This window comes from Trichoderma asperellum, chromosome 3 (genome assembly GCF_020647865.1).
Source record: "Trichoderma asperellum chromosome 3, complete sequence".
Taxonomy (NCBI): domain Eukaryota; kingdom Fungi; phylum Ascomycota; class Sordariomycetes; order Hypocreales; family Hypocreaceae; genus Trichoderma; species Trichoderma asperellum.
In genome coordinates this window covers 5,014,951-5,039,737 of record NC_089417.1, presented here as the reverse complement: position 1 = coordinate 5,039,737, position 24,787 = coordinate 5,014,951, and the positions used below count along the sequence as shown (strand labels likewise).

Sequence of the window (24,787 nt, the reverse complement as noted above, 5' to 3'; positions counted from 1 at the left end):
GACACTTGGCGGATTTAATCTATTCTATAGAATGAATTGAGACAAATAATCCACGCCCAGGTCTAAGACTCGGTTCAAAATCGTTTTCTTGTAGTCTAAATCGTAAATTCCCCGTAGGGCGTTATCTATATGTTTGTCACAATGCTCATTTCGGATAGGTTCAGAGGTGGACCGGCAGCCAAAATAATACTCAAAGTCTAAATAAATCACCAGATTATTCTGGCCGTGGATTTTAATAGTATCATCATGGCTGAGGCAGAATTCAATCGGCAAATTGCTAATGGCTTCTCATTGGATTGGCTGCTCCGGTTCTTCCCTGAATCTACGATGGACTTACAAGCACCAATCATGATCTTGGCGCAATTGTATGATGATACTGTAGCAATTCGTAATTTTTTAGCATCAGCGGAGTTACGGCGCCGAATTCACGGTAGCACCTTGTATCGGAATCAGTCGGCCCTTTTCCCCTGCAGCCATCTTATCACTCACTTAGAAGAAAAGCCATCCAGACTTACAGATCTCTGAATTGCTCAATTTAGCCGCTTTCAGCCGAAATTTTAAATATACATGTGCCTTTATCTACTGTATACGTCTAGAAGACTTTGAAATGTGTATGGAGGGAGAGCAAAGCAATTAGCTCACTGTTGCGAGTGTATCTATTCTTAGCATAAGCGAATTCTGGGCATACAGAGTGTAGATACCTTGAAACAAAATTTCAATCGATAAAGTGCTTGTTAGCCACGCAGACTTTTCAATTGCGACGCGTCGTAATGTGCCGTACGGAAACGTTCTAGGCATTCTAAAAGCTTTCCCCGTTATATTGTATTCTCAACAGTCAGCTAACCGTGCATAACTTACATCGTGACTGATGCTTTGGCGCGGACTTTTTATTCGCCAACGCTACTTTGCGTATCCATTTTGATCACAAATTCACTTTCATCACCATCCTTTTACAGTTAAGTAAGCTGCATTCTTACAGTTGAACAACCTTGACTTGGCCCCATAAAACTTGACTGGATGAATCAATTGCCGGTTCTAAGAACATATATAAACACACCATCTGGTCACTTCACTCTGCAGTCAGACTACTTCAAAATTTTCAGCAGATTCTCTATATATCGCTTTAAACATGAAGGTATTGTCTTCAGAACTTATATATATATATATATATATTATCTTCTGATTTCTTTCATTCTAATTGATTCTTACAATAGATCTTTTATATTTCCTCATTTCTTGCCGGGCTCACTTCCGCGGCCACCACGACATTAGGCAGTATCTACTACGAACAGTGGTTTAACTCTGACTGCAGCGGCCAAGCATTTCTTACAGGTTCTCTGACCGATGGATTCTGTACCGTCTTTGAGAATTTCCCCGGCGAAAGCATTTTGTTAACTCAGACAACCCCTTGTCCTGCCGGCACGTCGCCACAGATTACAGTTTCCACGACCAATGACTGCGATAGTCAGCCTGACTGGACGTTTGACACCATAGGACACTGTATTGAAGTCTCTATCCAGCCACAGGCAATCCATCTGAATTGCGTCTGATTGTGAATGAGCATACACCTGCTGATGCGGAAATTGTGAGGCATGAGGAAATGCTGCGAATTTTATCCATAGCGAGCGTATATAAAATACGTAAAGCGAGATTGGTTTCGTATTGGTATAAGCCTCACGAGAAATTAAGATAGAGAATTTGAAAATGGTATATGGCCGCTACTGTTCTTACTGAATATGTTTAAAGCCCAATTTCGCCAAGTCAAGAAATCGTAACCCTCACATGAGAGACATCAATACAATCGTAATCTGGGATATGTATCATTTTCAAGAATACAAGAAAGTGCAGCATTTCTCAATTAGATATATTGGTGTAAATCTAAGCCTTTGACGTTTATATAAATGTGTGTTTCTAGATTAGTATTAACGACGTCTTCTTTCTAAACCAGCCTATGATAACGCTTATCAATATGCTCCTGCGGTGCAGTCTTTCAGTTTATATGTTCACCATCGCAATTTAATTTCCTCTCGCATATTGTGCAAAGATTTTTCTTACTCAGTGCAATACAACTTACTCCATTGTTCTTCATAAAATTTCTTAACATATCATGATATTATATCTTGACCTAGGTCCAAAGAGGATCACCATTAGGTTGAGCACATGTATTCATTTCGAGTTGTCATTCGCAAAGGTAAAACTTGGAACGTATGATTCCAACGTATTTGGTTAATACAAATAGAATTTATTCACACTATGTTAACGCACCATACTCTCCATTGCACGGTGAAAGAGACTAATGGAACTTGTTCAAGAAATATGGGTATTGTGTGACAACCAATGGATATACTCTCCCACTGACTCGTTATCAAGGCATGAAAATATCTCCCTTTCCGAAAATGCGAAAGAAAAACAGGTCAAGGTACACAATTAAACCAAAAAGCCGAAAGACAATAAGTCGTGGACACCGATTTTCCTGATTCCATGTATTATGAAGCGGTGTAACCTCCCCAAAAAAGTCAAAACTTAGGTGAACCAAACCCAACACGTTATACTCATGCAAACCCGTGTCTTGAATCCATGACAAATCTATTGTCAGATATTTGTATTATTAAAGCTTCCATTTTGATCCAATTTCTATGTTTCATATGAGGGCCATGAGCATCTCTCAATACGAGAACAAATGAACTTTTCTTTTTTCTTTTTTTTTTTCCCCTTGGAATAATTCGAATGTTTTTGCGTAAATCAAGTTCACCTAGGCGAAGTCGATTGCTTAAACTCTGTCTGTACCCGGATTCCGTTTAACGGTATATCGTCCCTTGTTAGGTCAGCCGGCAGCTCATCGATCCGAAGACTTTTGGTAGTATGTCTATACCCTTTTGTGTCTGGCCGGAATTGGGAATTCATTACGACCGGTTGTGTGTCAATCGTGAAGCTACCATCGGACTCTGTCTCATCGTTTAGGCGATAGAAGTTGTTGCCGTTCGTTCTATGCGTCGAATCTGCATTCGTGCTCTTGTTCGGATTAAGGGTGCTCAAGTTTGATTTGTTCACGTTGGAAGCGCCATTAGTTCCTCGTTGAGAAGAGAAGAGGTTTCGCTCGATACCGATGGCTTTGAAAAGGAGTCGTATAACCGGTAACAATGTAGGAAGACAAGCGGATATGATACCAGCAGATATTTCGATAACGGTCCAGCCGACTGTTGGCGCAAGAGTGTAAGTAGGATCATTATTCGTGTAGGTGAAAAGCACTGAGGTGCGGTATGCAGAGGCAAAGACAACGCTGTTGAGTAATTGTTAGCGCATGTAATGAGTACAAGGACAAGGTTACCAATAAGAGGGATGCGAGATTTGAAAAGCACAGCTCGACATACAAAAAGCCCAATCCAAAGGCAAAGGTCAAGCCCATCTTTTCTGCTGTTCTGAGTTGAAGGTTCCAGATTTGTGGAATTGGTAAAATTAGAATGGCGAGATCGGTAAAGATAGTCGAAGACGCATTTGCGATCCAAGTGCCAACTTGATTGATGCAGTGACCAGGAAGTTGAGGGTACCACAGTTTCTGGACTGGCACGCAGATGAAGATGAAGAGGAAAGTGATGCAAATAACCCACGCCATGACAAAGCCGCCAACTGCCCATGCCATCTTCTTGAAGTATGGCACGTGGAAGATGCGATAGTACATGAGTAAAAGGCTTATCTTGGTCCAGCCGAGATTCCAAGCATAGAGAATTTCCGCTACCAACAACCACTTCGCCATCATCACAATCTTCGCAGGCTTAACTTTATCCGCATGGAGACCCATGCCGTTGTCATACATGGCGAAGATAAACCCCATAACAACTAGATACCAGCTCTAGTGCATTGTATATCGTTAGCCATGGGCTCCCAACATGAAGTCAAAAGATAGGCATGCCCGTTTGGCGTTGCCTGAAGGAAATAGTTCGATATCAACAAGTCTCATCTCTCCGAGGACCTACCATTGAAAAGATAATCATGTAATCATCCCACCCCAATGGCTGTTTCCTGATACGTCGACTGACTATGCGCAGCACGACGCAAAGGAGAGCCAAGACAGTCATGGATACTGTTACCTGCACTGTCCATGGTTGAAGGTTGTCTGGATTGAAGCCTGGAAGACCTGGGAGCACCGATGGCGTCTCCGCCGCCGCCGCTCTTACTTTTCCTTCAAACAGAGACATGATGCATTTCGACGCTGAAAAGTGGACGGATATGCTCGTTCGAGGAGCTCAGCAAAGTGAGGAGACTGAGCTCTTTCATATTATTCCTTGTTTCTTTTCTTCCCCTGCTCTTTGCCTTTACTTCTTCGCTTATACCCTCCATGATTAGGGTCTGTCAATCAGCTGCTCATGGCAATGAGCTCCACGCCACCATGCCTTGTCAGGGGTGGGATGTACCTACATCGAACTGTGGACACTCAACAGTGGGTTCTGAACTAGCAATTGTGGAAGCTGAGCAAGGTACTATTCAGGCAGTCAGGGTATAATCCTCGTCAACTCAGGTACGGGCATCCGGTGTGAGTGCTTTTTTTTACACGTCGCACGACTAATGCGTAATTCAGTCATGGCAACGATCAGCTCTTCTGCAGGGACCGACCGACTTGGTGCCTCATGCACGCCACAGGTGCCCCGTAAGAACTACACGGCGGCGCCGTTTAAAGCTCAAAGTTCTTCTTTTGTACTGCAGCTCTATCACTGGTGAGATTAGTATGAACTACTCGGACCGGTCTCCTACCTCAAGGTAACGCCAGGTGCGGACGGGAAGCATCTCTTCACTTATGAGGGGATAGATTGATAGCTAGTAGTATGATATGAATATGTTTCTCTACCAATGCTGAATCAGATATTAGAACCAATGATACTAATCTAATCCGTCAGATCAGCGGTCAGCAAACCACACATGGGTTAGCGAGTTGCTGAACAACTGCGAGCAAGGATGTTTTCGTATGCCGTATAACTGTAGCATTCTTCTCTACCAGTGTTCGGACTTTGTTCTGCTTGCCAAGAACTGGCGAGTCGCACGAGTTGCCACTTAAAAGAGGAAGGGGAAATGGGGAAGCCAAGAAAAGGCCCAAAACGGCCTGGTAATCAATCACCTTTTTCTTCAGTAGCCTTGAACAGAGAATAATGGATCCCACGGACTCGGCGCGCACCGTACCCTTGTCTCAGCTGGTGAGCTGGCGTGGCATTGATCGTTTATCATTGGTTATACATCGAGACTGAACACCGCTTGGCGTGCACCATTCAGACGAGGGGGGCGAGTCATTACTATCAACGTCTTAGCATATGCAACATGGTCTCCTACTCGACTCCGAATTCCCTAATAACTCCATTGCGCGGTAGACCTCAGCTCCGCCAATGGGAAATCTCCTGCGTTGTTCCATTAAGCCCAACGGCATTTGGTGCTACTGTATTTAGTGCATTCGACCAAGTGGATAACAGGAGCGGACCGTTTCTATTACCGTAGAATAGCCTCAAATGTGTCTCGGCAGCAGAGATTTGCGTTATAAGTAAACTAAGGTGGCGAAGCTAGAATCACTGCAGAAACCTATCTCCCAAAGTTGCTCCGTCCGCCCCGCACGTCGTTGCAAGGAATAGTAATAGCACTTAGTAACGACCTTCTCTATTCCGCACATTGGCGTTTGCCTACTATGTACATTATGCGCACAGACGGCTTCTTCGCATGCCGGGAATACTCCGTACATGGGCAATGATTAGTTGTGGAACGAAAGAACCCACGAGGAGAAATAAGGAGCACCGTTCTTTTCCTCCTGATAGTCAGGGCGAGACATGAAGTATCATGCAGCCATCACGATAGTCATGGCAGAACCTAGTCATAGGAGATTTCTCACCGCCTATCTATGCCAAAGGAAGTCTTGAAACATTTGTTTTAAGGGCTCTAATGCGGAATTACCCAGAAATAGCCCTTGTCTTTGTATGTAAGGTACATGTGTCATGTTGTTTGACCCATGAAAGGGTTAGCCTCATATGCAGACATACCACGGCTATCATGACTACTAAATGCATACGAGATACAGTACAATACAGTATGCAGTAGTAGCTACTTCTATTAGTGCACACACTCCGTGCCCTGAACCCATGATAGACAACCTTCCCCCTCATTCGGATATTCTCGCCACCGAGGCAAATGCGGGTCATCCAATTGGAGGTTGCTCAATGCAGCTTCAAACCCCGCCGAGCTGGTTCCAAAGTTTGGGGTTCTCCCGAGGCTCAGCTCAAAGGAGCGCTTGAAAGTTTTGAGGGTTATTGTTGTGGCTCCCTTTCTGGTTGGGAGGTTAGTCAGGCGGTCTCTATACAAAGTAAATAATTAGTCCACCATGCCTCGCTGAATAGTTTCTGTTTTAACTACTTTTGACTATTCCAATAAAGAGACAAGCGAAACAAAAAGGAAGCTGGCTTCTTGTTTGTCGTAATTTTATATCTGCTACGGAGAAAACCACATACACAAATCTGTCTCTCTATCACCATCATGACTGCCGGAACCACCATCAGAGTGCCGCATCTGGGCGGAATTGATGCCGGTTACCGTTTGTCTAACGGCGCCGTCGACCCCGCCAAGCCTACAGTTGTGCTCATCAACTCTATGTGCATGACCTCTTCTCTATATGACCACCAGTTCGACAACAAGGCTCTTACCGATGCTGCCAACCTACTGGCCATTGAGCCTCTTGGCCACGGATCCACCGAGTGCTCTGCAGAGAATTACACCTACTGGGACACGGCCATCATGGCCATTCAAGTGCTGGATGCCCTCGGCATTAAGAAGGCTTTTGCTCTTGGTACCAGCCAGGGAGGTTGGATTGTTACAAGAATGGCTCTTGTTGCCCCAGAGAAGGTATGTACAAGTAACTTCTGAATCCGAGGGTAACGAGCACACATGTACATTTGTACGAAATGCATATAGTTCATACTTACTTGATCTATCCCTGCTAAACCCCCATATTTTCTCCACGTATACTATCCGGCTTCAATTCCGCGAAGTGTCTCACTTTACTTTCGCCTAAATGAAGTACTAACAGAGATGAACTCAACTACAGATTCAAGGTCTGTTGATTCTTGGCACTTCGCTCGACTATGAGTCTGCCGCCTCCCGAGAAAAGGGATGCTGGGATCCCGCAACAATGCTTGGCCCAGTAGTTGACACCCTTCACAGTAATGTGCCGACTCCAGATTTCCTCATTGACGAGGGTCTGCGCGAAAGCGTAGTGAACATCGGTTTCTCGGGTGCAATTTCACCAGAGGCTGTTGAGTTCTGGAAGACTACACTCAACAAGATTTACTCTGGAGACGGAGGACGCAAGAAGCTGCGTGGAGCTTTTGTCAACCTCTTGGAGCGAGATGGCTTGTTAAGAAGGGCGCAGGATGTCAAGTGCCCTGTCTACTGGCTTCAGGTGGGTCGTCAGATTAACTATCTTTGTCTCAGTTCCTAATATTAACGAAAATACAGGGCAACCAAGATCCGGTGTTCGGTGTTGAAGTACCAAAGGAGCACATCAAGGCCTTCTCAAGCTCTGTAGAGACCGAGCTGTCTTTTACTGACGGCGGCCACTACCTCAACGCCACCACTCCTAAGGAGGTAGATGCAAAATTACTTCAGCTCATCAACAAGTACTCTGCATTGTAGAGTTTAATAAAGTTGAATAGTCTTTTGAGTTCAAAATCATGATAGCCAAGCATAGCAATATCCAGAGTCTTTATTGAATACCTATAGCGTAAAGACAATACGATTATCTTTCTATTAGCACTATGTAACGAACCCGCTGTTCTTTACCTGTCTGCGCTGAATAGGAGTGCAAATCCCAAGACTATATAGCGTTAGTGGCTCCAACCTGCCGCCCCTTCTACATACTGTACATATGCACATACAAGATAGAAATCGATGATCTTCAACAAAGAAAGCATTGGTGACTTTAAGTGCTTACTCTCACAGGATCTAGGTACTAAAACAGAGGGATAAGGGGCAATCTAAAGAACTTAGCAAACGTGAGTACCGGCGCTTATTGAAGTAGCCTGACCTTGCTATGGATACAAATGACTTACTGACGCAAGAGCGGAATCCACAGGGCGGGGATTGAGCGGACTATCGGATAGAGTTGACGAAAGCGGTCCGCACTCGAAAACGAAATTAGAAGATCTGTGGCTTTCGCAAGACGCCAAAGGGGTTTGTGTGACGCCGTCCAAAACCATTACCGAGGTGTTGATCCCTGTCAGCCACTCGACCGGCGCAGGTACTAGCTGGAAGCCATCAATCTGTTAAGCTGCAAGAGGCCTAACTGGCGATCAATCGCGCCCTCCTAGGGCTCTAACGGCGTTGAACGTTTAGCCGGCCGTCCAAACGTGGAATTCCCAACAGTGAACTCAGCGTGTTGTTGGTTTCACCGAACCACTGGTAAAAACAACCCGGGGTAGGCTTATTGAACCTTCGGGTATGACCAATAGGAAATGCTCCGCTGAAGTGACGGCAACATGACCTGTAACATTCATGCGCACGATCCTACTGTACTTTAGAATACGGGAATCGGTCATACTACAGAATACCGACGGCGAATACCTCTTTTGACGTTGAAAACGGTCTGTGAAATCTTCTCTGCTTCTCCATTTTCTAAAGAGGCTACGCCTCCATTACGCGAAATTATGGGGATTGTGCCAATTTTTCACCATTGTGCCCTATCCACTCGCTCTGCCGTGTCCAATTCACGAATGAGTTCGGCTGTTCGGGTAATTTTCAACTGCGATGATGCCCCGACTCCGCGATCGATAGATATGGAATAGGCACACGTTCTAGACTAGGGCTCATAGCAGTATGTAGGCCTTCGTATGAGCATGGGTGAGTAATTTAATGCCTCCCCTGCTGCTGGCGGTGGGGGCAGAGAGGCGCGGAATCTTCCGCGTTACTTAGAGCTGGGATAATGCCTTCTGAGCGTCGCGGAACATACACTCCGTTCTGTATGTCCCTTGATCAATTCTCATGCCTTGGCAAGCTTTGAGACAAGCTAGGTTGCAGGCTTCAAGGCTTTGCATCGGATTTAATTTGTGTTCTACGGCCGACGAATCCAGAACAATTTACCCAGGCTCATGGTTCTTGAAGCAAACTGACGCGGTATATGGAAGCCAGCGCTCTTGTTACACTCGAGGAGATGATTTGGTGTCACGGACTTAACACCGATATGGGGAAAACCGCACGTTAGTAATATTTTAGAACTTGGAGGAGACCTATCCAGTAATTTAAGAGCCATCTGTCTTCGAAAGAGGAGGCTTCTATTATATGGTTTGGTGGGATGACACGGCAGGCAGAGTGACATCTTACAGATTTACCGATGACAATCCGTGAAACCGAAGGAGAATTATTACAACTTATTCGCCCAAATTCTTCAGGAAACAGTAGCTTGCCTAAAACTAACCACCAATCTTGGCGTCCCTTCCGCACTATCTCCGCACGCAAGTCTTCATACGTAGTTGCTGTCAGTGAATTAAGGATGTAATTAACGATAACAAAATCATATAATACCCTTTTGATCAACCATCAAGCTCCCGGAGGGTAATTCCCTGCCGCTTCTTGTACAGTATTAATCGCAATAAAGATCTGAAGACTACCACTAGTCCCTGGTACAAGCACCTCCAAAGCGAGTATCCGCCATTTACCAGAAGTGAGCTTATAAAATTTAATAATTATTCCAATGGAAGATTAAGAAAGCATCTTAAAAAGTGTATTACTGATATTTGGCTCAGACAAAGGATTGCCTTGACCCAACTTGATCAAGGGGAAATCTATTCCAGCGCCTTATACACTTGCGTTCCCTCAAACCATGTTTCTTTAACCACGCCTTTTATCAAGTTCTCTGGAGTCAGCTCTACATTGCAAACCACAAAATCAGCTTTGAGGCCTTTCTTCAAACTTCCAGTCCACTCGTCAGCGAATGTGGAATATGCCGACCCATGTGTCGCCGCCGAGACAGCCTGGCATACTGTAAGGGCGAACTCGGGATTGATCACAGTCTCCAACTCAGGCTCGCGATAGGACCTTCTCGTTGTCGCAACGTACATGTTGGGGATGGGAAGATGCGGAGCTGTAGGCGCGTCAGAGCCGAGAGCCAAAGGGGCACCTCCATCAGCAAACTCGCGATAGGCGAATGCTCGCTTGCAGCGGTGCTCGCCTATCAGTCTCGGCCAGGCTCGCAAGATGGCAGGGTCAGAGTGCACGGGCTGGATAGATGCCGTGATGCCCAACTTGCCGAGACGCACGGCATCTTCAGCGCTGGACAACTCGATGTGTTCTATTCGTGGGCGCCGCGAGCAATCTGTGTTCTTCTCCAGAACGTCGATTGCCATGCGAATTGTCCGGTCACCAATTGCATGCAGAGCAACTTGAAGCCCTGCTCCATGAGCCTTGGAGACCATGGGATTCAGAAACTCTTCCGACCATATGGGATCGGGAGTCTTTCCCGTTGAGTAGGGCTCAGTTAAGGAAGCGGTACAAGCATCGATAATTCCATCGCAAATGACTTTGATGCCGACAATGCGGCAGTCTGGAGTGCTGTGAGAATTGTATTGTGCAGCCAACTCGATTGCACGATCAATCTGCAACATCACATCCTCCAAAGAATCACTCGGTTTCATAAGCCAGTACGCAGCAATGCGCATACCGCCGAGGCCTTCTTCATTTCGCAGCGCAACCAGGGGCTCCCAGATGAGCTCATCCATGGCCATGTCGACCATGCCAGTATAGCCAGCTGAGTTGAAAGCCTTGATCGCTGCCTTGATGGCCTCTTTTCTGGCTTTCACCGAAGCGACTCTGGCGGTGAACGGCCAAATGTACTCGAACACGGCGCTCTCGTTAAAGACTCCATTAAGTTTGCCGTTTTTATCGCGCTGAAAAGTGCCACCCACCGGATCTGGGGCGTCATCCGCAATATTCATAACACGACAAACCTCCTTCAACCCAGCCGTGTTGCACCATGTGGAATGCAGGTCCTTCGTATCAACAAAGATAGGCCGAGGATCTAGACCGTCCAACAAAGTGGAATCAACGCCTTCGGGAGTCATCGAATGCATCCAGCCGCGGCAAAAGATGCGCGGTACATCCGGATGGGCCTTGGCATATTGCTTGATCTCGGTTTGGATATCCTCTAGGCTCGTGCACGCTTCCAAGCCAACCTTGGTGAGAGCCTGTCCGACGAGAAGAAGGTGTAAGTGGCCGTCGATAAATCCGGGGAGCACAGTCTGATGGCCCAGATCCTTGATCGTTGCGCCCGCAGCTTTAGCCGCATCTACCGCGGCATCTGCTTCAGGACCAACATACTGGATGATGCCATCCCTGATGATCATGCACTCTGTAAAGGTAGGGCCGACGGCCGCCGCGTCCGCGTTGGGCAGCGGCGCTTGGAAGAATTTTCCGTTAACCAATATGGTAAAGCCACGAGACGATGGTAGTTCGCCCATTTGTACGACTGTTTCTCTACTCAAAGAAATGGAAGATGCGCTGCAGTGAGTATCTTGTGTTTACCCCAGCTAAACATTAGAAATCCCCCCAGAGCTTAGTGAACCCCAGATGGAGAACATGGTGGAGCTGTTAGAGCCGAAGCCGGATCTCATGGTGCGATTGCCGCCCAGGCCGTCAACAACCGACTCTTTAACACATGCTTGGCGATGGGCAGTGGCAAGTGGGAAAAAAAGGTGACTTCAATTGGTAACAGCTGACGAGCGTTTACTGCCAAGGTAGAATACGTAATGGCGGCGGACATACTCCTACATGAAGCCGCGTGCGGCACGCCAACTCAAGATCTGATCTGATTAGTGGAAGATACAGCGGGCGCCGAACCGATTAAAGTGTTATGAAAAGAGGCTGGCAACTCTGAAAACGATTTAGTCTCATGCACAAACTCCGCGTATCTTTCGCTGTATAATGCGTCGAATGAGATGCACTAAATGTTGAACAAGGAAGCACTAGTCCGATCTGGCTACGTGGATCACATAGATTTTACATGTATAAGAGGTCCTACCTCCCGACTTCTCATCTAGAAAATGAGACCTTTCAATACCATTAATTCAACTCTATTGTTCATCTTTCCTGTTGACACTAAATTCCAACTTCCAGACAAACGGCGGCAGCGGGTAAATTAAACATTTAGGCATAAGCTAGCCTCTTATTTTTATATACTTTACAGATCTATCAATTGTGATATCGGTTTTGGAGATGTAACTCAAAGTAACCGGCCAAATTTACCAGAACCCACATATAAAGCAATATGCATTTACTATGGAAATAGACTATGGGGAATGGTAGATGATAGCAAACATGGATAGACAATTTACTACTAACCTACATTTCTTCTTAGATATGAGCTTGGTCTTGCGTGAGTGAAGGATGTAGTTACTCTATTGGCAACCCATATTGTTAAGTCCTTCTACCATTGGCAAACCTAGTTCAGAATATTCCATATTATCATCATACTTTATGAGTGAATAATAAGTAGCCTCCTTCTCAACTAATTCCATTTGCGCTATTCCTTGAAAAAGGTCGGTGCATGGGGCAGATTATCTCTACGAGCAAGAAGTGTTTTGGAAATGTCAGCAATATCGGCTCTAACCCCTATTGATGTACTATACCAACACAATATATCCAATGAAAATAGTACGCTATGAATCATGAAGAATTGTGTCACATTATCAGAATAAGAATTACTTTACCATCTATCTTCAAGGATGTTTATATCACTGATACCAATAGACTCTATACTTATCAGATATAAGTAGGATAAGACTTTATTATTACTACGAACGTTAACCACTTATTGATCTCTATCACTTCACCACCACTATCACTACTCAGATCTCAAATTCTTCATAGCATTTGTGACTGTTTGAACTATGAAAAGGAGAGGGGGCTATCTTATTCACATGAACCCAAGCATAATTCAATGACTAGAAAATACAATATCGACTAGTCCATTACTAGATCCAGTTTCTTATACAAACGCTCTCAAACAGTCCTAAGTCATCAGAGTCGAAATTGTCTTTATGGGAAAAGGACTCTGAGTGCCCAATCCTCCATTAATTGCAAATGTACGAGTAGCAATCCAAAATATTGCCAAAACTGCAGGCAGCGCTAAAGCTGTTGCAGTTTTTAATGCTGTTATCTCCAGGATAGCATGTGCCCTGTTCAGAGCCGTCTCCGCCAGCAATATAGAACTTCCAAGAGCCGTCGCCCTGGAGATAAAAGTTCATGTTGCCCACACCGCACATGCCATCAAGCTCAAAGTAGTTGGATCCCGTGGTGTGAATACCAACTGTTGGCGTCTGCCCACTAATGACATGGCCGGCGCGGTCACCGTTCATCAAGCAGTCGCAGTTGTAGTAGTTGGATGGACATGCCATCGTGGTGTCTGAGAGGGAGCCGCCCCATCCAGGAGCAATAGAGCATGGGCCTGTCAGGATATGAAAGTCGGCTGCGACAGAGCTGGCAAAGCCTAGAATGGCGAGGAAGTGATTGGCTGAGCACTTCATTTTGAATTAAAGTATATCGGATATCAGAAGAAGGGCAATGGACCCTGGGTAATGTGAATAAATGAGGAGTTGGCGATGTCGGCTGTTCTTCTCTTCGTTGTCTACAAAGAGGGAAGAGACCTCCTTTTATATTTCTTTTTATCATAGCCGAGACTGTAATGCGCTTGTGAAATGGCCCCGCGCGCCTTCCAAGCTTCTAGAAGCCATCTCTCCAACACAGCGTCTCCGCCTCAGATCGAAAAAGCATATTCGTAACTAGAATTTACAATGCATAAGTGATTCGCTTAGGTCAAGCCATCTTACCTTCTCAATATGGAAGGCAGGATGGTCAGACGGTTCGTCGGCTCAGCCAAGAACTTTGATGTATCATGGCGGACACTCGGGTTCCGCTAGATTAGCTGGAATAGAAAAGGACCAAAGCTCAATTGCGGCAGTTAGGCCAGCATATGGAGACATTGGGCTCCCAGGGCCTTCATCTATATGTACGCTCATCCATGATTTGGATACCTTGTACCCCGATAATTGGTGGAGAGAAAACATTGCCACCAAATTTGTATATGATAGGCGGCGCTTTTCTTTCCACCCTTGTCCTAGTAGTATTACTACCTATTTTGTGCTATGTCTCACCACAGTTACCACAGCGCCCAATGCCAAGCCTGTAGATCTTGCCAAAGTCGTAAAAGCGTAGATATGCTAATGCGATACGGGTACGCGTAGCTAGGTTGTGGTAAGTAATCAGCCGGGTAGACGTGGGGATATAGTGACAACACCCAATTTGGGCCCTAGACTTACCAAAGTCAACAAGATATGCTTCATGTAGAATAATGGATCAATCTTGGCCAAGTAGGTTTATTGAGACACATCAAAGGTATACAGAGATAGAGCAACACTGGCCTATTTCCCACCAGTGAATATACATAAATACAAAACAATACTTCAGGCGGAAAACTCAAGACTCATAGAGTAAAATTAAATTAAATTAACTTGGAATTTAAAATTAGCTTAAATAGAAAATGACTGGCGATAAATATAGTGGTGGTTGTTGTGATATTCAAGCGAACTAATTAGCCCATTTGAGCCTTACTATTTCTTGTTCGTCAGCCGTTATTATATATTCGGCGTATTTGGGGCATATGGAAGGATTCTGATTAATGGATACAACCCCTCATATGTACTCCGTACAATTCGAGCGAATTATGCTTTCGGGGTATCCTCCGAACGAACGTAGTCCGAATAAGCACATGCCTAATGAGTGCTCCGCATACACCTATGGGTTACACAAAAGCATAAGCCTACAGTTGACTTGAGAGTCTGCTCCTGGCTTAGCGTTATGCACTGGTTTCTAGAACCAGAAGCGAAGAAAGAAATGACATGGGTCATTTCAATGACTGATACAGTGATGTCCGATGTCCCGTCCATTCATTGTGTCGTCATTCGACAAACTTCTACATCCATAAGCCTGAAAATAAGACCCAAATAACTCAGCATCAGGAAGTATGCATCCTTGCTTCTAGGAGCGTTACAAGTAAAAGTCTGATGCTACCTATATATCGCCAAAGGGAATTTGCAGAATTAGCTGACATCCAAAACGGAAGGTCGCTCTTTGAACCTTCGCATCAATGATCACGCAAAGGAAATGTACGATATACCGTCTCATCTATCATTAAGAGTCGCGTGATATTTTTCTTCGTACGGGCTGTAAAGTCTAACCTACAGCGCATTTGGGAAAGATCTACTGCACAATTAACCTATACTATTTGCGATTTGTATTATTGGAACGCTTAGAAGTTGCTACTATCTGCCGCAAATGTATATTGAAGCGGTGGCAGTGCAGTGTACAGTTTTCCATAGAAACTATTTTCGAAATACTCCGTTGATGCTGAACCTTGACAAATTTAGCAAGGACATATTCTGTATAAATTTATATACCCAATTTCCTTCATATGCTTACGCCTCCACTTATAGAATCAAATCATTTGCCTAGTGTATTAGCCAAGACTATTGCCAAGCACCCGTTCTGTATATAGCTTGTTGGGGAGTCGAAACCTGCGCTCATTTTGAACATCTTATTCATGCAACACCGTACTATTGGCCATTCCGAATATTAATCATTCGTTAGAAATCCTAGCGGTTAGATATCGTTACGTAACTGTGCATGCCTATGGCTATTGTTTGCCGATAATACCTCCGTAACTCCCCGGGTGATTATTATTGGCATGTCGCTCACCAACATAAATCAGTTAATCGACATACATAGACAGGCATAATAGTACAACTATCTTTTCAAAGGCCCAAGGGCACCTTTGAGGTAGACACGGCAACTTGGGCCCAATCATACAGCAGCAAAGTCGGATATATGATAAAACAGAGAGGGACATACATGCTATTAGCTGTTCTGTATGCGTGCAGCTAACTGTAAAACAAAGGTGATGCAAAAAAAGATAGATATAAGTATATAATTTCTAAACGTTTTAATTTATATTAATATTAAATATTGTATTAAGTATAGGCTCGTGTATACGTGTATATTTGGCCTTTCCCCTTTCAGGCGTTATGCATCGAATTAGTAAACTTTCAGAAGATATACTGAAGATCGATGCGGATGCAGTTTATGCGTATTGGTAGGCTTAAATAGAGAAATACTACTCGTGGAGTAACATTTATTGATATCCTAGCGGAGTATCAATAATAATGTGGATCCGAAGAGAACAGGAAAGATCGCCCGGCTTCACAGAAATTGAAGAAATAGGCTTTGCAGGTTGATACCTTTCACCTACTGACCCAATTGGGTTCTTTGCCATCTCCCGTTCCCAAAATGCTGTGTTGCTCACTATGGACTCTACATTAATTCATGCTTCACACACTACCGGATCAAAGCACATGTAAGGTGTTCATGTCAATATACAAGATGTCTTTGGGTATAAGTTGAATTGGCAATCATGCAAACGGACTTGTAGCGCGCAAATAGCAAATGTATACCTTGGTATAATGACATAGTACGGCTACATATGTAGCTACTGCATATTACTCAGAGAAATCAGTTAGGGTTAGAGTCCACGTCTGCCGTTATAAGGCCGCACGTCTCGTTAACTTTTCCTACATCAAGTTCAGATCTTGTTGTATCTTGATATTCGTTGCCGTCTGGCCATCCGCTGCCCTGGTTCTTTCGCGCTCAAGTGGATACATCTGCGACGCCATGTTGTATAAATGAACTGACTCAACCAACCACAAAGCCATTCGCTCATGAATTGTAATAATAGTGTGGAACATCTTTAACTAGATTTGCCAATGGTATAGGGACCCAATAACATGGTGTGCTAATACTAACAAATTCACTACATCCTTTACACCCCCAAGACTAATTCTTACTTCCAACACCACTAGATCAAAGCATATGCAAGATGCACAAATCAACATTCAATACAGCGTTGGGTATAAGTCTCTTCTTCATCGTGATTCTTGCTCCAAAACGTTACATTCCCAAGACTAATCCGTCCACTTAAAGGTGCTTGGCAAAGAAATCAGCGGCCTGCTTGTAGCCGCGCTCAAACTCCTTGACGTTCTCCTCGTTCTTCAGGTCAGATCTGGCGCCCATCCAGCCGTGGTGCATAGTCTCATATGTGGTGGCCTCGACCTTGTCGCCCATAATTTCCTTGTACAAGGCAACCTTATCTGCGGGCTCGTCCTTGGAGGCAAGCAGGATGTGAGGAGCCGTCTGGGCCTTGGCATCAGCCTCATCAAGCAAACTATTCGAATCGACCTTGGTTAGCAGAGACGGGGGAGGCAGAAAAGTTGCGTTATTGCAGGAGACCATAAACACTCACCCAGGATGAGCGGTTCCACTGGCTACGAATCGTCGGCCAACGCCCTCGTTGCCCGCTCCGCAAGCCAGAACAGCCAGCTTGCCACCCCAGCAGAGGCCAAAAAGTCCCCAGTGGCCCTCGATGGCAGGGTACTTCTCGGTCAGCTCCTTGCGGAGAGCCAGAATCTTGGCTACGTTTGCCTCTGGGTTTGCCTTGGTGGCGAGGAATTCGTACAGCTTCTTGGTCTTCTCCTCTGTGTCATTAGGGATGACATTTATGTCTAGACCGGTGCCATCAAACAGGTCAGGAACCAGAACCAGAGCACCACTCTGAGCGGACAGACGGTCAGCGCCCTGGATGGTCTGAGGCCAAATGCCAAAGATGTCATAGATATCGACAATTCCCTTGGTAGCATCCTCAGATCCTACAATGTCTATGGTGTGATGTATCAGGAAGGCTGTTGATATGTCTCAGGAGGCTCATTGAAGGAAGCTCGTCTTACAGGTGTTGATGCCGGCAATCTTTTCGTATTTGCCCTTGGGGGTGTAGTCGGCAACGACCGGAGCCAACTTGCAGCATGCCTCACTAGCCATGGTGTTTAATGCGAGTTAAAGACTGAAGAAGAAGATATTATGGTATAGCTGTATAAAAAGGCTCTGGGGCTTGATGAGTTGATAGCCATGGTGGACTTCATCTTGGTCGCCTATATATATGTATCTGGACCTCTTTTTTCCTCAGGTGGGGCCTATGCGGACAAATTTCACACTTGGAATCGAGTAGCGCTGCTTCATGGTCGCAAAATAGGATCTTCAAGCACAATCGAGAGCTCGGATTGGCGGTTCAAGGGCTCCATTCTGGAGGCATTGGATCTTGCCGATGATTTGGGCGGCTTCGGTGCCGATCCGGCAAAATGGAGGTGAGTGGCATAGACTGTTAGCGGAGCTGGGATTAATATCCGGGAGGGGCCCGACGATAGCGAGTCGTGTAACTCGTGGTGTCAATCTGCGGGTTCACGGCGGGATTTATAGAGGATTTTTGATAGTGTTTATAGTGTTTCTCAACGTCTTGATCTAGTGGCTTTGGCTCTCAACTGCAGCGAGTCTTGTCGTTGACGCACAGCAAACCTAACGTTCAGGCACCGACCCGAAAAGCACTAGCCGATCACCGTAAAGGAATATTTTCTTACAAGGGCGGGGTCGCTGTTTGATCCTTTTTGGTGCCCCTCTTTTAGCGTGGAACAGCCAGCGAAGTGGAAGCTGAAGCCTCGATAAAATCGGTTGATTCCCATACAAGCGGCAGTGCTGTCGGTACATAGTCTACGGATTGTTATGTTACCGTAGTCCGTGGAAAAGGAAGAGAAATCTTGGGATTTTCCTTAATTCCGTGTTATCTCCGTGCAAACAGCCTCGTCGGCAGTTGCCAGATACCACCAATGTATAAAAGCCTGGTTTGTATCGGGTTTAAATGGTTTTAAGGGAAGCGAGTATCTTTGTGAATTTCATGCTTATATGTCTATTGCTTAAAGATCATGATGCCCGTTCTCGCATGATACCTCTATAGGGTACATTATAGTTGCAAAGTTTTAGACATTCTCATCGCTCATTTACTTCCCTATTGCAGTCTTCTATCGCTCACAGTTACATCACCGCACTGTCACCTCACTTACGTCATTCACTGTTACCACTGTTACCATTGATAGGCTCATAAGTCGCCTCGCGTCAATATTCACATCTAGAAGTCATGATAATGTAATTCCACATCTTGGCCCATGTTATCTGAAATGCCATACCTGGTTCAATTTGTTATATTCCAAAAACATGTCAGATCAAGCCTGGAAAACCAAACCCCCGTATCAAAAGCCCGACCAGTCCTTCAACAAGGTGTTGCAAGGCGCTTGTCATTGCGGCCAAGTAAAATATTGGCTGAGTAAAGATAGTCCACTTGCCTCCAAGTACTGTCATTGCAATGACTGTAAAGTTATCCACGGTATATTACTGCTCCTCACACATTTTTCCTCCTAGCTTTTGCTGCCTTGCTTGTGACTCAAGATGCTCATACGAAGCCAAGGCGCCCCTTTTCAATGGGCAGCTATATTCCACAAATCAAACATGGCATTTGAAAACGGTATCGAAAACTTGCGCTTTTACAACTCCGGTTCCAAGTCGTTGGAACACGAGTTACCCTGCAAAGTGAGCTGCTCCCAATGCGGGACACTTATCATGGATGAAGGGCGGAACATGGCATTGCTCTTTCCAACGCTCTTGCTGTTCCAGAATGAAACACAAAAGAAGAAATTTGAGGTTCAGTATGTAGCTCTGCACGTTTGCTTTGAGGAACATATATCTGACACTCCACATGCAGATGCCATATCTTCTACCCTCAGAGGGTCGTAGACTTACCGGACGGTAAGCCAAAATGGACAGGGTTAGATGGCAAAAGCGAGCTAGTGGACGAAATCTAACTCGCCCTAGTCGACAAATGCAATGCTTTCTTCATCGTTGGCGCCAAGATAGTTTGCTTCATGTTTTCCCATAGCATCAATGGTTCAAATAAAATCACCCATATCCAATCCCGTAGAGGCAAAGGGCCTGTAATCCGGCTCTCTTGTCAATCATAAAATAAAAAAAAAATCCTTTGCGCGCCATTCGAGAGCGTGTTTCTTGAAAATTCTTCTATTCCCATTTCTCATGCATGGATAATATGTACACTTCGTTTCCTCGTCCTCCCAGCAGCGTCTTAGTTGCTTCGCGCGCCCTCTTTTGACTCCCGCAGCTCGTTCATCTTCGCAACTCGCTTCTTGAACTCGACGTACTGGCACTTCTCGTAGCTGTGTCGCTCGTCCTGATGTCCCCGGCAGGGATGAATTAGCGATTTTGCTCGTTTGCTCCTGGAGCTTCCTGCTCCCTCGCCGCTCATCTGCTGCAGCTTCCGGCTGGGTAAAACGTACCGTGCACTTCCACGGAGCATACCAGGTCTCTCTTCGGCACTTGTTGAGGGGGATCAGAAGGTGGGCGCAGCTATCTCTGTAGGCGAGTGGGAGACGAGCATCGCGCATCTCCTCGCGGGTCGCCTCTGCGGTAAAAGTCAGCCGTTACAGATCGCCTTGGGAGGGCCTCTAGAAGGACACGAGAGCGCTTGCACTTACGCCGCACATCTGTAGCCGCGTCGGAAGCCATTCTTGCGGTTCAATTGGCCTTCGATGATATCGTGGGATGAGGTTATACAGATGCCGCAAGGTCCTGTTCGGGTGAAGGCCGGCCGCTAGCCGTGGCTTGTTTCGGCCTTGGAATTTAGGCGCCAACTTTGGTCTTGTGAGGATGTACCATGTACCGTCTACAAGAAGGCACTAAATGATCACAAAGCTCACAACCTCCATCAGGCAGTGAGTAGAACTTTTGCTTGTGTCTATGTTTTATTTGCATAGAAAATATCACGATGAAACAATTTCATTATTGTTATTATTTTGTACACTAATTGTCTGAGTTGTCTTTTAACCATCAAATTGTTATGGAACTCTCTCTTATATGGGCGTCCGATCCACCAGCCCAACACAGATAAGCAGCACTTCAAACATCACATCGTGAATCAAGCCATGTCAACACGACAAAATCGATCCTGAAACATGACGTTGCCCAGCTATGAGTAACATCTCTAGCCTCACCACAGCTCTCCTCTCTCGGTTCCCAATCGCGCGCCGCGACAAAAACTCCCAAACGCGCATCCCGCGTCCACCGCGCACCAAATTAGGCTGGTGTACAGCACATGATTGGCTCACAGCTGCCCGCTACTGCACCGTGAATCTCGTCGCTGCCCAAGGCCTCGCTTGATTCACGGCACAGCAAATGGCCACCACTCAGCTTGGATCAGAAACATTCAAGTATGCGTCATCTGCTTGTAGTTCATGCATGTTGGGTGCTTTCGCGACGCGGCCACGCCTGGTGCGGGCCAGTAGATGGCTTCGTCGTCTCTGCAGCGAGCGCGTTTGCCGTGAACAATGGGTGGGAGGTTGGGCCGAGATGCATCGCAGGTTCAAGTATATAATTAGAGAGAATACAATCTTTAAACGTGCTTCTTTCTTCCCTCGGCTATACAATATCATTTCTGTACAACTCTCTCTTTTTGGCTATTTTCGATCTTGCTCGCAGCTTTCTATTCACTTGCTTCTCTCATTTTAATCTGCACCTGTCCGTAACCGATTCGCTCTTTCATCCAGTCAATCATTCGCTTCATCATATTGTATTATCACTGCGCCATTCGTTCATTTCAGCGACATCTTGTTTTCGACATCAGTATACACACTTAATAATACCTTTACTCAACAACTCTCAATCATGACATCTCAACCTGACGACATCATCGCTTGGCTCGTCCCAACAACCCATTACTCCTGGGCCGACAAATCTACTCACATGCCCGAAAACGCCTCTCGCATCACCTCCACAACTTCAAACTCATATCTCTCATCTCGCCTCTCCGGCCTCACAAGCCACAGCTCTGGGAGAGCCATCCAACTTACCTTCTCACAACCGCCTAAGCGACCAGGCAGTTTTATCCTCGGCACAGACTCGAGAACCTGCGACATAATCTTACCAAGCATGGAGGGTATATCGAAACATCACTGCGCAATAAGCTTTGATGCGCAATCAAGACTCGTACTCAGCGACTTCTCAGAAAAAGGAACACAAGTATGGTACGACTGGGAAAGCAATGGCGACAGAACGGACTACTCGTGGATCCTGAGCAGTGGGTGCTCTGGAGAGTTCCCCAGCATGGTGCAGCGCACTATTGTTGACATCCAAGGAGTCCGATTCCAAGTCGTCGTAAATGATCGTTCAGAGGACTGGAATACTTTCAGAGAACAAGTCGACCAGTTTTGTGAGCAGCCTAGCTGGGAAGATGCCACTTATTGGGCTGATTTCTCATCGTTATTGCCATCAGAAATGTCTCCATTCCAGCACATTTTTGTGAAAAATACAACAAGTGAATCTGCGGAAGAGCTCTATCTTTGGAACCTGGAACGACCGTGGGAACCTATGGTAAAGGCATCGGCATAAAACAGAACTTTAGAAATGGGTATGGATTGCTCATTCCTCGGCATACATAGCGTAAACATCTGATGCTTAGCAATGGAATACTTTTTTGCTTCCTATTAATTCTCAAATCATGATCGCTCAATAATATTGTGACAAGCCCCCGTCTAAGGAGGGTATCATAACAAACTCCAAAAGCATGCCCCCCCGTTACCAAGGTAGTTCACCTCCTCTACAGCCACTCGACGTTCCAGCCCATAATTTTCACAAGTTGCCCCTTACTCCGCGGCCGCCACTGCTTCCTCAGCCGGCCTCTCTGTCTCGTCCATAAACCGTGTCATGGCAAACTCTGGCGCTCTTCTTCGGTGGGCGTTGCGGCCCTTATTTCCCCTCCTCAACGCAGCTGTTGCGGCTTCCTCTCTTACAAGAGCTTTCTCAGCCTCCTTATCAAGCATGGTGCCCTCCAGACTGAGGTAACTCGTCTCGCCGCTAACACCGACATCGAAATTGCGAATGCGGAAGCGAATCTTGCCCTTAACTTTCTTTCCGCTTCCATCAACCCAGAAACCGGTGCTGTGAATCTGGCGCACTACTCCATGGTCGTCGGCGGTAATCACTGATGCAGTCTCTTCCATGCCATGGGCCTCCGGATCCTCGTTGGAGACCCATTTCCAGGCAGATGGCAGACGTCTAGCTTCAATCGATGCGTTGAATTGGCCAAAGCAAACGACACCAATGTGGCCTTCTGTCTGGAGATTGATGCTGCCTTCCATCCAGGCACCGCGGCTAGGAACGAACAGCTCGACTTCGGCGGTGATCCAGCCAAAACCGACGGCGTACTCGTTGACGGATTTCAGGATGCTTGGGTCGTCGTCTGATGTTGCAGCACCTGTGCGCCCCGGGTTCTCGCCCAGCGCCACATTCTTGTAGCTAATCAGGACGCCACGCAGAGAGGGAACGTATTTGTTCTTGAGATGCTGTAGGTGCTGGTACTCGCTGCTCGTTACTGGCTGTGACCAGCCGGTGGGGTATATGGGTTCGTAGAGAGAAACTGTCTGGCTATAGAATGGGAACTGAGGTTTGGCGGGCATGTCGGGGGGCTGGTATATTCCAGAAGATGTTTGTTGCTCAGAGGCCTGGTCGACATCCATTGCGCTTGCATCGGCATCGGCATCGGCATTGGCATCGGCAGCTGAAGGCTTCTCGGCTTCCTCCTCGTCTTCGTCCGCATGCTTCTTTGACTTCTTCTTCTTCTTCTTCTCTCCACTAGCATCCTCCGCATCATTCTCCTCTTCTTTCTGCTTTTTCTTATGCTCCTTCTTCTTGTTCTTGTGCGCTAACTCATCATCGCCAGCTGCTAATTGAGAGGCCTCGGGTTCGTCATCTCTGTTTTCCTCGACAGATGCGCTCTTCGATTTCTTGTGCTTGCGGGTGCCGTCGGCAATTGCTTCTTCGTCTCTGTCGCGCTTCTTTTCTGATTTGGATGCTTTATCTTTCTTATGCTTCTTTTCTGGCTTTGAAATCGCCGGCTCGGGCGACGCAATTGAGGCGGACATTTTGTCGCAAACCAGGCCTTCGAACCAGGACTCGCTGTGGATTGAATAAAGCTTTGCTCTGCTAGGGAAATTTTTTTTTTCTTGGGCGAACTGCAGCGGCTTATCTTATCGATTATCGCGCTGAATGGCGGGGCGATTGATAGCTATGGCGTGCATTAGCACCTGGGAATCTTGGAACAATCTCGTAGATCTCGTCTTCTGCAGCTGTTCAAAATACTTTGATAGCTAGCAGTGATTCTAAATTTTAAATTCTAATGGAGTCTTTCCCTTATAGAATTTGTAGTAGCACAATAGCTCGGGGTGATGTACAGACACCTCTTTTGCAAACCTGCACCCTATCTTGCACTAGTACCAGCAGAACTTGGCGATGCTTAATTTAGGCTCTGCAGCTACAGCTCATTTTCCGAGACTTCAGAACAGGTTCAAACTTGTGGACATTCGGCTCGCATCCGAGATGGTTCTCGGCTGACACTTGTTTCCACGAATTGTTGCATATTGGGGCTGTTTCGGCTGCCTCGAGACCCCGCAAGACGTTCATACCAGACTACGTCTTCCATTTTTGCAGCCGAAAACTGGCGTCGTTTACATGCATAATAAAATACACACTTGGTCAACTATTACTAGCCTTGACATGTCGATGTTTAGCTTCATGTGGGAATGTACATAATATAGCAGCCCAAATTCCAGTTCACTAATAGGCGGGGTCTATCGTTGCTCGGATCACTGTCTATCCGACGGATAACGAAGTAGAATCCACTTGAAAGTTTCAATAAAGGGGCCTTTTGACCACTAAAGAACAAATTAAGCCACCATCGAATGTCACTTGATGGACTGATGTCGTTTGCTCACGGGGACCCTCA

General features: G+C 46.0%; 11 protein-coding genes across 12 annotated transcripts; 4 read left to right on the top strand and 7 right to left on the bottom strand.

The window, feature by feature from the left end:
- The first annotated feature begins 785 nt into the window (after window positions 1-785).
- Window positions 786-1,719, top strand: TrAFT101_006277 (uncharacterized protein). Its single transcript, XM_024901939.2, has 2 exons — window positions 786-1,135; window positions 1,215-1,719. Exons 1-2 carry the CDS (start codon window positions 1,130-1,132, stop codon window positions 1,548-1,550), a joined length of 342 nt encoding a protein of 113 aa, XP_024760809.1. The 5' UTR covers window positions 786-1,129; the 3' UTR covers window positions 1,551-1,719.
- Window positions 1,720-2,318: 599 nt separating this feature from the next.
- TrAFT101_006276 (uncharacterized protein) lies at window positions 2,319-4,511 on the bottom strand. Its single transcript, XM_024906739.2, has 3 exons — window positions 3,975-4,511; window positions 3,372-3,850; window positions 2,319-3,280 (listed from the first exon to the last, which is right to left on the bottom strand). Exons 1-3 carry the CDS (start codon window positions 4,194-4,196, stop codon window positions 2,749-2,751), a joined length of 1,233 nt encoding a protein of 410 aa, XP_024760808.1. The 5' UTR covers window positions 4,197-4,511; the 3' UTR covers window positions 2,319-2,748.
- Window positions 4,512-6,265: 1,754 nt separating this feature from the next.
- TrAFT101_006275 (uncharacterized protein) lies at window positions 6,266-7,767 on the top strand. Its single transcript, XM_024901938.2, has 3 exons — window positions 6,266-6,870; window positions 7,073-7,426; window positions 7,483-7,767. The coding sequence occupies exons 1-3, from the start codon at window positions 6,505-6,507 to the stop codon at window positions 7,657-7,659; spliced, it is 897 nt and encodes a 298-aa protein (XP_024760807.1). The 5' UTR covers window positions 6,266-6,504; the 3' UTR covers window positions 7,660-7,767.
- Window positions 7,704-8,432, bottom strand: TrAFT101_006274 (uncharacterized protein). 2 transcript variants are annotated; one of them, XM_066127703.1, is made up of 3 exons: window positions 8,076-8,387; window positions 7,902-8,000; window positions 7,704-7,840 (listed from the first exon to the last, which is right to left on the bottom strand). In XM_066127703.1, exons 1-3 carry the CDS (start codon window positions 8,220-8,222, stop codon window positions 7,763-7,765), a joined length of 324 nt encoding a protein of 107 aa, XP_065983816.1. In that variant the 5' UTR covers window positions 8,223-8,387; the 3' UTR covers window positions 7,704-7,762. The 2 variants fall into 2 exon arrangements, with proteins under 2 accessions (XP_065983816.1, XP_065983817.1); XM_066127704.1 differs by having other exon boundaries at window positions 7,704-8,000; window positions 8,076-8,432.
- A 1,299-nt stretch (window positions 8,433-9,731) lies between these two features.
- TrAFT101_006273 (uncharacterized protein) lies at window positions 9,732-11,673 on the bottom strand. Its single transcript, XM_024908243.2, has one exon. It carries the CDS (start codon window positions 11,472-11,474, stop codon window positions 9,804-9,806), a length of 1,671 nt encoding a protein of 556 aa, XP_024760806.1. The 5' UTR covers window positions 11,475-11,673; the 3' UTR covers window positions 9,732-9,803.
- A 1,412-nt stretch (window positions 11,674-13,085) lies between these two features.
- Window positions 13,086-13,538, bottom strand: TrAFT101_006272 (uncharacterized protein; the record flags this gene model as incomplete). Its single annotated transcript, XM_024903976.2, has 1 exon — window positions 13,086-13,538. The coding sequence occupies one exon, from the start codon at window positions 13,536-13,538 to the stop codon at window positions 13,086-13,088; it is 453 nt and encodes a 150-aa protein (XP_024760805.2).
- Window positions 13,539-16,803: 3,265 nt separating this feature from the next.
- Window positions 16,804-18,589, bottom strand: TrAFT101_006271 (uncharacterized protein). The gene is made up of 3 exons (XM_024905274.2): window positions 17,844-18,589; window positions 17,363-17,774; window positions 16,804-17,284 (listed from the first exon to the last, which is right to left on the bottom strand). Exons 1-3 carry the CDS (start codon window positions 17,932-17,934, stop codon window positions 17,038-17,040), a joined length of 750 nt encoding a protein of 249 aa, XP_024760804.1. The 5' UTR covers window positions 17,935-18,589; the 3' UTR covers window positions 16,804-17,037.
- A 505-nt stretch (window positions 18,590-19,094) lies between these two features.
- On the top strand, window positions 19,095-20,013 carry TrAFT101_006270 (uncharacterized protein). The gene is made up of 3 exons (XM_024909885.2): window positions 19,095-19,327; window positions 19,409-19,646; window positions 19,703-20,013. The coding sequence occupies exons 1-3, from the start codon at window positions 19,159-19,161 to the stop codon at window positions 19,800-19,802; spliced, it is 507 nt and encodes a 168-aa protein (XP_024760803.1). The 5' UTR covers window positions 19,095-19,158; the 3' UTR covers window positions 19,803-20,013.
- TrAFT101_006269 (uncharacterized protein) lies at window positions 20,010-20,894 on the bottom strand. Its single transcript, XM_066127702.1, has 3 exons — window positions 20,487-20,894; window positions 20,289-20,413; window positions 20,010-20,182 (listed from the first exon to the last, which is right to left on the bottom strand). The coding sequence occupies exons 1-3, from the start codon at window positions 20,515-20,517 to the stop codon at window positions 20,078-20,080; spliced, it is 261 nt and encodes an 86-aa protein (XP_065983815.1). The 5' UTR covers window positions 20,518-20,894; the 3' UTR covers window positions 20,010-20,077.
- Window positions 20,895-21,672: 778 nt separating this feature from the next.
- Window positions 21,673-22,395, top strand: TrAFT101_006268 (uncharacterized protein; the record flags this gene model as incomplete). The annotated part of the gene is made up of 1 exon (XM_024900301.2): window positions 21,673-22,395. The coding sequence occupies one exon, from the start codon at window positions 21,673-21,675 to the stop codon at window positions 22,393-22,395; it is 723 nt and encodes a 240-aa protein (XP_024760800.1).
- Window positions 22,396-22,423: 28 nt separating this feature from the next.
- Window positions 22,424-23,957, bottom strand: TrAFT101_006267 (uncharacterized protein). The gene has a single exon (XM_024908242.2). It carries the CDS (start codon window positions 23,925-23,927, stop codon window positions 22,650-22,652), a length of 1,278 nt encoding a protein of 425 aa, XP_024760799.2. The 5' UTR covers window positions 23,928-23,957; the 3' UTR covers window positions 22,424-22,649.
- Between the last annotated feature and the right edge of the window lie 830 nt (window positions 23,958-24,787).